This window comes from Alosa alosa, chromosome 5, assembly GCF_017589495.1.
Source record: "Alosa alosa isolate M-15738 ecotype Scorff River chromosome 5, AALO_Geno_1.1, whole genome shotgun sequence".
NCBI classification, from domain to species: Eukaryota; Metazoa; Chordata; class Actinopteri; order Clupeiformes; family Clupeidae; genus Alosa; species Alosa alosa.
Window position 1 is genome coordinate 17334805 of NC_063193.1, and position 13634 is coordinate 17348438.

General features: G+C 41.9%; 1 protein-coding gene across 1 annotated transcript; it reads left to right on the forward strand.

The window, feature by feature from the left end:
- The first annotated feature begins 1628 nt into the window (after positions 1–1628).
- On the forward strand, positions 1629–13312 carry LOC125294608 (GTPase IMAP family member 9-like). The gene is given in 2 exon segments (XM_048243489.1): positions 1629–1827; positions 12336–13312. Coding segments are annotated over 2 exon segments (1176 nt in total).
- Positions 13313–13634: the final 322 nt, after the last annotated feature.

The following is a 13634-nucleotide window of genomic DNA, read 5'->3' on the forward strand; positions in this document are numbered from 1 at the left end:
ATATAAATACAACACATTGGGCTTGGCAAGAAATTTGGCAATACTACTTTCACACAAGTGATGGCACCCCTGCAGACGCACAGACACACACACACACACACACACACAGCAGGCCCAGTTAGGAGGAGGACACAGTTAAGGTACATAGCACCTACAATTATTACACTCGGGTCCAGATTTATTATTTCTCCTAACTCGGACTCATTGGCCTTGGCACATTTTCTGTGAAGAACATAAAAAATAACTTATTTTGAATGACTCCCCCCCCCTACACAAAACTATTGCATAAACATGCATTTGACAAGTTGTGGAGGCCTTGTTGTCTTCAGGGGTGCTCCTAGCCCACTATGACCCCACACTCCCACTGGTGATTGCTGCCGATGCTTCACCATTTGGCCTCGGTATTGTCAGTCAGCAGTATTGTCTTAAAGATACCAAGATGGAACTGAGCGCCCAGTCTGTTTTGCATCGCGAGCTCTGGCACCAGCTGAGAAAAAGTACGCCCATTTGGAAAAAGAGGCCCTGGTAGTCTAAGCAGATTGCCACTGCCCCACACAGTGCTAGATCCCGTCACTCCCCCTGAGCTGGTGTGTCGGATGCAGCAGTTTCAGACAGCACCCATAACAAGCACCCAATTAAAAGATTGGACCCGACGTGACTCCCTTCTGGCCCGGGTCTGCCAGTACGTCATGGGAGGGTGGCCACCAACTTGCCCTGCTGGAGATATTCAGCCCTATTTCAAGAGGCGTGAAGATCGAGCTCACAATTGAGAACGAAGTCCTTTTATGGGGGCTTTGCGTCATCATCCCACCACAAGGACGGCAGGCTCTGCTGGAGGAGCTGCATGAGGCGCACCCAGGGGCATCAAGGATGAAAGCTGTAGTGCAGGCTTACATGTGGTGGCTTGGACTGGATGCAGCACTAGAAGACCAAGTGAAATCCTCACAGCCTGCCAGCAAATCAGGAACGCCCCTCCAGCAGCGTCTGTGTGCCCTTGAGAGTGGCCTGGGAAGCCCTGTACACGCCTGCACATTGACTATGCTGGCCCGTTCCTATGAGAAATGTTTTTGGTGCTTATGGATGCTCATTCGAAGTGGTTGGAAGTGAAGTCAGCCACATCAGCTGCAACAGTGGAGCACCTCAGAGAGGTTTTCAGTGCACATGGCCTTCCATATACCATAGTGTCCGATAATGCCACTGTCTTCCACCAGCTCTGACCAGCTCTGAATTTAAGGGTTTTTTGAAGATGAATGGTGTTCGTCACCTCACCTCCGCCCCCTACCACCTGTCTTCAAATGGACTGGTGGAGAGGGCAGTGCAGTCACTGAAGAAATCACTTAAGAAGATAACAGGTGGAACACTGAGAGAAAGGTTAGCAAGATTCCTGGCAGCATACCGTTTCATCCCACACGCCACCACTGGTCTCTCCCCTGCAGAAATGATGTTTGGTCGGCGTGTGCGCACCAGGTGGGATCTGTTGTGGCCTGACAGACATGCAACCGAAAGTCCTCCGTAGTCAAGAGAGAATGGTAGCCAACTCAAAAAGACACCCAGTCAGTCGGGAGTTGCCACTCAGAACAACAGTGTGGGTAAGAGACTTCTTGGGAAGGGAGAAGTGGCTGCCTGGCATGGTGATCGGCAAGACAGGGCCGCTCTCTTACAGAGTTGAGGTAGCTGGCAATGTGTGGCGTCGTCATGTGGACCACCTACTGTGCCGACGCACCTCTCCATTAGCCGAGGAGGAGTGGGATCCAGGTAATGAGCAGCAGAGCATCCTCCCGCTAGAGCCCCCTACTCCGGAGGGCACCACTGCAGGTCAGCCAGACGGTGAGGACATCCCACATCCCGATACGGGGGAGCCCGCTAAAGCTGGGTCTAATGTTGTCCCCTGGCGGTCGACAAGAGTCCGCAATGCACCTGTTCGTTTAGATTTGTAGTTTGGAGCGGGAGGCCCGCGGGAGTGAGGGCAGTCTACCCTTCACTCTCAGTTAGTTCTGGTTAGCTTACTGAAGTTGTTATTTCGTTTGCCAGGAAAATTAAGTGTACCTAGGGAAAAAAAACTAAGAAAGAAAAAGGGACTTATTTTGAACTATGGGGGGAGGGATGTCATAATGTGGGGGGTTTTATGTGAGGTATACTGTTTTTGAATTGCCTGAGTGTGCGTGTGGTGTGAGAGCAAGAGTGAGTTATGACGTATGGGGGTGTCGTGGGGGTAGTTTTGAGGTGATGAAAAACGTATTGTATGTTACGACTCTGCAACGACTCTGTTCAATAAAGCGCTGGAGTTGTGCCCGGTGTTGAGAAGCATCTTGGAATGGACATTACTTTAATTGTTGTTGAGGTCACAACAGTATGTTTTCTATTTCTGTACATGTGCATTGAAGGGGGGGCAGTTGGTATGTGGGTACAATCAATGTCATCCACTCCATAGCACTATTGTAAAGCAGAAGAGCCTGATCAGCTGGAGACTTCGCTCACTGCCATGCACAACTGAAAGGCTGAGGAAGTAATTTGTCCCCAGGGCCATTGAACTGTTCAATGCTTCACTTAAGAGTAGAGGAGAGATAGACTTCTCTGCATAGTCTGTTTACATGCTATATTAGCACATTTGCAAAACCCCTCCCTCCCTCCTGGACTGTGGCCGTACTTGATGCTTAATTGCCTTATACTCAATACTTGACCAATGGCTGTAACCCTTTTACCTCAACCTATTCTTGCACTGACATAGTTTTGTTATATTATCTTGTCTACATTATACATTATTCTCTTATATGTCCATATTACTATCCCCACCCCTTCATCTGATATATTGCATCTTGCTTGTGTCTGTTGAGGGGTCAACGACCATGGCACCCTTGACAGGGACAACAAGGAAGCAATCATCCTCAGCTGCTCTCTGAATTACAGGCTCAGTCCCTGCCCTGTCATGCTTGATCATCCTTAAGCATCCTTAAGCACACTATGTTGATATTTGATATTTGATTTAGTTTTTTATAGTATATTATATATATATTGTAATATATATAGTATATTGTATAATATATTTATATGTATATTACTTTTTCTACTGTAAGTGCATGTTGTGTGTGATGTCTGTATGCTTCTGAGACCTTGATTTTCCCCTTACTCAATAAAGTATCTATCTATCTATCTTTTTTTTTTTAAATATATTTTTTGGGCTTTTTATGCCTTTAATGATAGGACAGTAGATAGTGACAGGAGGCGAATGGGAGAGAAAGCAGGGGTGGGATCCGGAAAGGACCACAGGGCGGGAATCGAACCCGGGTCACGGTGCAGGTGCCCCAGCCAGTTGCGCCACAACTGGGGCCTATCTATCTATCTTGATGATTGTTATTTCAGCATTGGAAATGTAGGTATTGATAGCTAATGCTATGGCTGTATGAAATGATCCTGTTGCCAAGGTTTGTAATATTGTGAGGAGTCTTACACCTGCATTTATGAGGTGGAGAATTTTCACCGCAAAACAGGTGAGCTTTCACAGGGAGTTTTCATACATACTGTACAGGGAAATACATAATTAGACGCACTTTAATCCTGCCGACTACGCACTCTATTTTTGGGCAGCCGTGGCCTACTGGTTAGCGCTTTGGACTTGTAACCGGAGGGTTGCCAGTTCGAACCCCGACCAGTAGGCATGGCTGAAGTGCTCTTGAGCAAGGCACCTAATGCCGGGATTAGTGTGTGCTTCTGTTCACTGTGTGCTAAGTGTGTTTCACTAATTCACGTATTGGGATAAATGCAGAGACTAAATTTCCCTCACGGGATCAAAAGAGTATTTACACTTACTTACTTTATGCTTCTCCTCCCATCTTTTTATGGGAAACTCCCACTTTCCCCTTGACCTTCCTATGAATGCATATGTATGACACGGAAAAGCGCAAATTGCCATTCTCAGCTCCTGCTACACGCAGTCCCAAAGTGCGGGCTGTTTGTACATACCATGCCATGATTTTACGCGCACACTGCGATGAAATTACGTCTAAGGTGGGCGCAAAAGTGTTAGTAGATCTACCCCTGAAACTCAAGCGAGTGCAAGATGTTTGGATGATTATCATGTCTGACCTCAACAATAAAGACGGCCTCTGTATGCAGTTTGCTTGCCTAAAATGATTCTGTGAATTTTGCAACAACACGCCAACACGGGTATGCAGTGGCTATTCAAAACGACAACATACTAAACTGCCACTTCAAATAGCCCAGATTACTTTGGACTGTCTTTGGACTTTGATTAAACAAACTACAACACAACACAAATAACACACCTTGATAAATACCTTGATAAATACCTTACCTAAATTGACAAATAAAATTGCCTTGCCAAGCTTACCCTGTGACATTCATTGTCTCTCTGAGAATAGTCAACATATTAAAACAAACTCAAATACAGTTGACTACACAGATGATGGCTGCTTTGTGTCTGTGATCCCAGATAATTACTCAAAGACATCTGGAATGACAGAATTTCTCAATTTCAATTACTGTCATCACTGTGGTCGTGGGGTGTGGTTTTTACTTTGCTGCCACACAAAAATTCAGACGAATAACACAGCAATAAAAGAGAGTCTGTTTGAAGGAGAATTCCAGCGATTTTTCACACCTCTCTTTCTCGAGGTCATGAGTACTGTCGGTACAAAATAAAAGAGGTTAAAGAGAGGAAAGGTCAATCAGTTAAAATTTGATTGAACTAACAGTTGGAAACACAGGGGACTTAGTGGTAACTGTGCACAACTGGACAGGTACTTAAGCATTTAACTACTGGTTATACTGTACCTGTATAATTAAATATGTGACAAATAAACTTGAAACTTACCTGCACACCTTCAGGGTTTAAGACACACAAAGCCAAGAGCACACAGTTACGTAATACACAATTAAACTGCAAAGCAACCACTACTCTGAATCTACAGTATACATTCACTCTGAAGGTGGGAACTTGCTGTTGTGTTCACCTGTGTGCATTCTTTCTTTGTGCCTTTTTATTTATTCATTTTTTGTTAATGATAACCTATGTGATATGTGTTTTTTTCTGAAGCACTGGCTTTGCACAAACCATTTGCATCTCTCTTGGGGTGGTTGGCACACTAAGGGTTGATGGTGGTGGACGATGAATCCTAGATGGTGGGAGTTATGACAGAACACTTCTCCTTGCACAAATACAGTGCCTTATAATGTCTGCTTTCCATCACAGCAGTAAGTTTCCCTTTAATAGTCTAGTGTGTTAGCCAAACTAATTGGTATAGGCTACCAATACCATTGTTACTTCAGACTGCCCTAATATGGTGTGACAGTAGCCTAAAAGTTCATTTTCAAGTTGATCTACAAGCATCCTGAGAAAAAATATGGAAAATCAGCACTGCAGCAAGCACTAGAATGCATGTCTGAAATGCTGAAATATTTCAAGATGGATGAAAGCTCTACATTTTTCATTTCAAAATGTCTGATGTTGCAAATGTGTTCTATTTACAAATGTAGATTATTAAATGCATGAAAGCATCCCATTGCATATATTTGGACATTTTACACTCAAAATAAATTATAGAATATACAATAAAATGGACTAATATGCACAAACATAATGTCAGCTTGTCACCGCATCTTAGTGCAAGCTTTTCTTTACTCAACATCACCTGATCAACAACTAGAAAATATGACCGCTGCCCAGTCCAGCACATTTTTTCCACAAAAATAAATCACACTGAAAGATAGATAGAGATAGATAGATACTTTATTGATCCCCAGGGGAAATTCAAGGCCTATATGATTCTAACTGTCTAACTGTGTGTGTGTGTGCCTGCGTATGTGCCTGTGTTTGTGCATGTGCATGCATGCGTACATATGTCTACTGTGTGAGTATGTGTCATACGTATGATTACTGTGAATGTGTGTGCGTGTGTATCTGTTTATGCACATGTGTGCATATGGAATGGGTTAACATGACCCCTGGAGGCAAACATACGGAAAAAATTGGTCATCCTAGGCCCTACGGTTCTCAAGATATTCACAGAAAACTGTTGGTGTACGGTCACTAAATGTACACATAAATTATTTTATTGTAAGGCCCCCCATGAACAAAAGTTCACAAAACTTGGCATGCATTTGGAGGGTGTCATAATGATCCTACACTTTCAATTTCGTGCAGTTTTGACCATGTCAGCCAGAGATATTGTGATGAAAACACCTCATTTTTTGCTTTTTAATTTTTAACTAGGTGGCGCTATACATGAAATGAGTGGTTATGGAATGGGTTGACATGGCCCCTTGAGATCAACATACCAAAAAAATGGTCCTCCTAAACCCTACGGTTCTCGAGATATTCACAGAAAACTGTGCCTGCCCTACCCTCCTTTCGGAGGGGTCCAGTCCAGCGGGGGGGCTACAGATCAAAACAAAAACGATGGTTCCATGCTATCCATGTGGGGTTACATGCCCACCAAGTTTAAATGTACCCGGTCTTTCAGTGTCCCGGGAATCCTTGGCCGAAATTTGGACATCTTGAAAAAAAATAATAATAATCTGACTAAACCTGAGTAAACTTGCGGTCATAAATATTATTGTTATAAGCAGTAGTAGTAGTAGTAGTAGTAGTAGTAGTAGTATATGTGTTTCGGGTCTCAAGGGGTGTATTTCAAGTATGTAGTTTAGTGACAAACCTGGGTAAGGTAACTCAGAGGAAGTGTTAAACCTCATAATAAAAGAGCTTAATGGCTTCATTCTTCTAAAAAAAACAATGCCAGAGGGCTCTTGAATGTAACATTCATTTTTTGTGCATTTTTTCTCATTTACATTCTTCAGCCAAAAATAGCAAATGCTCAAATTTCATGTAATCATTCACATCATATCATACCTTCAGATTTTATTGGCGTTATGGGTGTTACAAAAAATGTAATTTTCCATGGTATTGCCCAGGAGGTTTACCACTTACTTTGAGTTAACTTACCCACATTACATGTAGACATTGTAATAATATTTTGAAGGTGGATTTGTCATTTCAAACTTGTTTTACAGAGTCTCACACTGGCCCTATATTATGTTGTATTTGCACTTATGTGATCTTTTTAAAACTTTCGCCTTTTTGTGCTGCAGAGTATTTTGTCAAAGGGAAAAGGCCATCAAAATCACAAAACAGTAAGTTACTGCATACACCATACTTAAGTACTGAAACCCCAATGTTTCAAAACTCTGAGTGTTGTTTGACTTCACAAATAAGGTGATTTTCCATGAATAAAGGTCCAAGATAGTTTTTATCTCTGAAACCAGGTTTAAGCATTGCCCTCTAAAGGTGTCAAGGTAATCAAGTCTCTTGTTGGAGATGTTTTTAATCATATGTCAGTATTGCATGCAAGTAGTTTTCAGCTGTATTGCTAGAAGCTATTTCACCTTACACCTTCAAATGCATGCTTGGTGCCGCCCCTCGAGTTGGGGCATTATTCATTCACATTATTCATGGACAGACCTTTAATCTCTCAGATTTGGGTCTGGAATCTTCAGGCTATAGGTGTTGTCAGTAAACTCAAACAACAAAGGAAATATCTCATGTGTGCCTCTTCAGAACAAAACGATTGGTACACTACCTCAAGGGCGTAGGTTTGGTCTCAGCTTTGGTGGGGACACATCCCCAACTCCTGTTGTCACAATACCAACATTAGTGTTTCAATACCAATACTAAGTGAAGAATCTCAATTTCGATACTTTTAGCATTTTTAAAACTTTATTTGGTTTGTGTGATTTGTGAGATCATTCACATCAGTGGCAATCATAGAATTTGATTGACCCTCCACACACACACACACACACACACGCGCACACACACACACACACACACACATAGAAAGTGATGGTTGTCATCAGTGTTGGGCAAGTTACTTCAAAATCGTATTATGTATTACTCATTACTGTCATTTCAAAATAATTTGTTACATTATAATATGTATCTGAATTGTAAGGCATTACACTACTATTGTATTACTTTTGAGTTACTTTCACCAAAATATCTAGAAATATGAATTTGGAATTCTAAATGCAGTTTATTATGCTCAATGCAGCTCATTGCACTTCTAATGGAGGGTGATGTGGTATAACATAATGACTGAGCTAGGCTTAAGGCTAACAACAGTAGAATGCAATAGGCACAGTGATGGCTCATGATGTAATACAAGGAACAATCATAGCCAGAATTTTGTTAAAAGCAGACCAAAGGTCAAAGTCTGGTCAATTGTGATAGATATGCTGTAACTTTAGGCTTAGGCCTACTCATTAAAATTAACAGAGAGCCCACTACCTGTATATTGCAACCCAAAACTTAGACAAAACTTTCAGAAGATTTCTGAAACATGTAATATGTATTTCAAATACAAAATAGTATTTTGTAATTTTTATTTTATTGGGTTGAAGGAAATGGCTCTGTATTTTGTATCAAAATACTTTTTGGTGTGTATTTTTGTATTTTAAAAAATACTGCAAAATACTATGTGAAAAACACTAAAAAAAAAGTTACTACTTGATGAATAATTGGTAATTAGGCAACAATGGTTAATGTTTATGCTTAATCAGCTAATGTGAGAACAGCTGTGTTCAGCGACATTCACAGCTTTTCAGTGGCCGACCTTTGCTTAAGCATCAGCTCTGGTATAAGTATAAATACCCCTTTGATCCCGTGAGGGAAATTTGGTCTCTGCATTTATCCCAATCTGTGAATTAGTGAAACACCAGCAGCACACAGTGAGGTACCCACTAATCCGCGGCGCGGTAAGCTGCCTGCAACAACAGCGGCTCAGGGAGCAGTGAGGGGTTAGGTGCCTTGCTCAAGGGCACTTCAGCCGTGCCTACTGATCGGGGTTTGAACCGGCAACCCTCCGGTCACAAGTCGGCGGCTAACCAGTAGGCCACGGCTGCCCTGAACCACTGGTGTGAAGTCGTGCATAAGTAAAGATGAGCAAGGTTACCTGTGCAAGTTCACATAAGGACACCGACAAAGGCAACAATGTCCTTTTGTATCCAAAAGCAATTAACAGAAAAAATGTCAGATATCTCAATGAACCACAATGACATCAATAGATGGTAAGGTGTTGAGTGTGTTTTGAATTCCTTCCTTTGTAGCATCCTTTTCTGCATTGCACAGTGGGGAGAAGTTCACCTTGTTTAATTAAATAACAATTATATTTCCTTATTATCTGCATACTTGAGGTTGGAGATATTAAGGCAAGTCAAGTTTCTCACATACTGGAAGTTCAAGATATACAGCCTTATGATTTTCTTATTCAGTTCTACACTGGACTTGAATTACTAAATTCGCACAGATATACACAATTATGATTTTTGGCCTATTGATTATAATGTGGTTAATTGTAAGTATAAGTATATTTTAATCTCTGCATTTATCCCAATCTGTGAATTAGTGAAACACACTCAGCACACAGTGAGGTAAGCCCACTAATCCCGGGCGCAGTAAGCTGCCTGCAACAACAGCAGCTCCAGGGAGCAGTGAGGGGTTGGGTGCCTTTGCTCAAGGGCACTTCAGCCGTGCCTACTGATGATGGGTTTGAACCGGCAACCCTCCGGTCTAAGTCCGGCGGCTAACCAGTAGGCCACGGCTGCCCTGAACCACTGGTGTGAAGTCGCACGAAGTAAGATAGTGGGTTACCTGTGCAAGTTCACATAAGGACACACCATAAAGGCAACAATGTCCTTTTGTATCCAAGCCAATTAACAGAAAAATGTCAGATATCTCAATGAACCACAATGACATCCAATAGATGGTAAGGTGTTGAGTGTGTTTGAATTCCCTTCCTTGTAGCATCCTTTTCTGCATTGCACAGTGGGGAGAAGTTCACCTTGTTTAATTAAATAACAATTATATTTCCTTATTATCTGCATACTTGAGGTTGGAGATATTAAGGCAAGTCAAGTTTCTCACATACTGGAAGTTCAAGATATACAGCCTTATGATTTTCTTATTCAGTTCTACACTGGACTTGAATTACGAAATTCGGCACAGATACACAATTATGATTTTGGCCTATTGATTATAATGTGGTTAATTGTAAGTATAAGTATATTTTAATCTCTGCATTTATCCCAATCCATTGAATTAGTGAAACACTCAGCACACAGTGAGGTGAAGCACACACACTAATCCGCGCGAGTGAGCTTACCTGCAACAACAGCAGCTTGGGTAGCAATGAGGGGGGGGGGTTCGAATCGGCAACCCTCCTGGTTACAAGTCCGGCGTAACCAGTAGCCTAGGCCACGGCTGCCGGTTGAAAAAGCTCTGTCAGTCAAATTCAATATCAAAATGTTTTTTTACTTTTGGCCTTTTATGGGGTAAATATTGGCGAACAGCCCTGGTGACTTACCGTTGTCGTTGACACACCTGCTGCACCGTGACTGCCACTGCAAAGTAGCCTGTGCATTGGCATTCTCCATGCGATGTAGCCTGCGTGTCAGATAACCCTGATGTTTCTTGTATTGTCGGTGCTGGCTGTCGGAATGATCAGCAGTACAAATAAGTTCGCTAAAATATTGGTGGGGACAATTTTGTCATCTTAAAATTTTGATTAGGACTAGTCCTTAGCGTCCCACCCTAAATCTACGCCCATGCACTACCTCCATCGGCATTCTGCTTGTTCCACCCTGTGCCTCAGGCATGCTTGCTAGACCTCATCTTTCATGCCTCATTCAAGGTGCCATGCAGATGTCATTTCTGGCAAATAAGAGAGACAAATCTCCAACTAGAAGTGGCAAGATGTTTCGTTTCGTTTTCGTTTCATATCTCTCTGTAATACTTTATACCTAGATGTACCGTAAAGCGGTACAAAATATGATTGATGCTCAGTCCTGCACATTCTCTCCGCAAAAATAAATCTTGCTTGTCAATTTGTCTCCTACTCCATCCCCCAACTTTTGTGTATGTAAATGAGTATGTGCATGTGTGTGTGTGTGTGTTTGCTTTTGTGTACAGTATATGTGTGCTTGTGCGTGTGTGTGTACCTGCTTGCCTGCATGTGTGTGTTTGTGTGTGTGAGTGTTTGTGTGTGTGTGTGTGTGTGTGCATGCATGTGGGTTTGTTTGTGCATGCTTGCGTATACATGTTTGTGTTTATGTGTGTTTGTGTGTGTGTGTGTGTGTGTATGTGTGCATTTATGTGTGTGTGTGTGTTTATGTGTGTGTGTGTGTGTGTGTGTGTGTGTGTGTGTGGTGTGTGTGTGTTCATGCATAGTGTGCAGTCATTAATATACATATATATTAATTTATTGTATTGTCCCTACAGTTCTCGAGATATTCACATCTCAGTTTCTTATACACAATGTATTATTATCATTCTAAATAATGAACTATGGACTTAGAAGTTTATATAGGGTTTTGCAATTATATAGGCTATGGTTTTACCATTAAAACATGTTTGTTTTGCATAAATGAAACATTGCAGATAACAGCTATAAACACAGTCCCTATTAACCTCCATTATAAGGAAAGGATTAACTCATGATTTGATCTTAAATAGGAATATCCCTGTTTGACCCATTCATTTGGGCAAAGCAGCCAGATTAGTGACGTTTGAAATCTCTCAATGTGATTTTACCTCAACAGTGTCTAGCGCTGGTGAGGGACTGAACCTTGTGCTCCTGGGGAAGAGTGGTGTGGGGAAGAGCTCGTGTGGGAGCACCACCCTCCTCCCCTGAACCCGTAACTCTGAAACCACAAATTGCCCGAGGAGTGATCGGTGGCACAGATGTGGTCGTCATTGACACCCCAGACCAGTTTGGTTCTCAGGTTAGCCAAAAGGAGTTACATTACATTACATTACATTACATTTGGCTGACGCTTTTTAACCAAAGCGACTAACAACATGGTAAACAGTAAGTTTTAGAACAATTCTCACAATTTTAGGACAGTTTAAAAGAACATTAGAGTACAGTGAGAATAAGTGCGTCGGTGAGTGCTGTTTTTAACAGTTACTGTTACAGTTACTGTTACAGTTACAGAAACAGATGGTTTCCAAGCAAGCAAGTTCAACACCTTTTGTCCAAAATAGAGAGACAAATAGAGGAAAAAAATAATGTTTTCTATCTCAGGCCTGCAGCAGGGCAAAGAAAGGACACCTTTTTAGGTTTTCGAATATATTTATCGAATTATATATATATATATATATATATACAGTATATATATTTCTCTCTTTCTTTCTCTCTAGGGCTTGAAAGGGAGAAAAAGCAAACAGGTAATATTACATTCAAAACTTCTTCATTCTCCTGTCTGAGGATAAAAATAGAATATTTGTTTTTTTTTTTTTTTAAACTCGGTATTTGTCTTTACTCTAGTGGACTGTGTGAGGCTGGTCCTGATTGGGAAGACTGGAGTTGGAAAGAGTCCAACAGGAAACACCATCCTCGGAAAGAAGGAATTCTTATCCTCTGCTTTAATGGGGTCTGTCACAAGAAAATGTAAGAGGTCAGCAGTAGTTGGTTAAAAAATGATGCAGGTCATTGACACCCCAGGTCTGTTTGATACAGCAGTCACACATGAGAATATACGGGAGGAGATTGGAAAATGCATCACCATGTCCTCACCAGGACCCCATGTGTTCCTGCTTCTGATCTCTGTTGGACGCTTCACCCAAGAGGAGAGAGACACGGTGAAGATAATCCAGGAGATCTTTGGTGAGTATTCGAAAGCATACATAATGGTAGGATTCACCAAAGGAGAGGAACTGAAGGAAGAGGGCATTGCCATGAAGACATACATTGAAAAAAGCCCAGCTGCTTTAAAGGAGCTCATGGAGGACTGTGGTGGTCGGTACCATGTCTTCTGTAACAAGGACAAAGAGACTCGGGAACAACAGGTCTTATCTCTCCTGGAGAAGACTAACAGAATGATTCAACAAAATGGAGGAAGCTTCTACACCACCGCCATGTTTGAGGAGACAGAAGCAAAGATCAGAGCAAGAGAGATGAGACTGCTACAGCAGAGAATGGAGGAACTGGAGCATGCAAATGAAGACAAAGACGTCTCTTTTTTGGTCAATGAATTATCCAAGATCAAGCTGGCACTGGAGAGGAAGCTCAGGAACCTGCGTGATGAAGCTGTCAAGGAGAAGGACGAAGACATGAATAAACTCGAAGAGTTACGAGCCGACCTGGAGAAGAACCACGAGAAGAAGATCAAGGAAATAGATAGCAACATTTTCTCTGAGCTCGCCAAAAGTCGCGATGAAATTCGCAGACAAGCGGAGAAAGCTGAAGCGAAAGCCATGGCTAAGACCTTACAGCACAACCAGCAAAAATGCACTATATCTTAAGAATAGTCTGGATGGGTGAGAAATGAAGGAGAAAGTAAAGAGTGCCATTTCACTATTAGAGAAAGAGGCCAAAGATCTTCTACTAATACTATCAAGATAATCATTATCTTAAAGGAAAATTATTTAGCACTTAGCAAATTTAGCACTTTGAGTCCCTTTTCTGGTTTGTTTTGGATGAACTAGAGTGGTGGACACCGAAATTTTGACGATTGGTCCTGTCTCGACTTTTCTGACTCATTTTGAATCGCCTTTGACTACTCAGAGTGGCTGCCTACAGGCATGCTCAAACATGTCTTAAAACAACCCTTAACGTTCGTTTTCA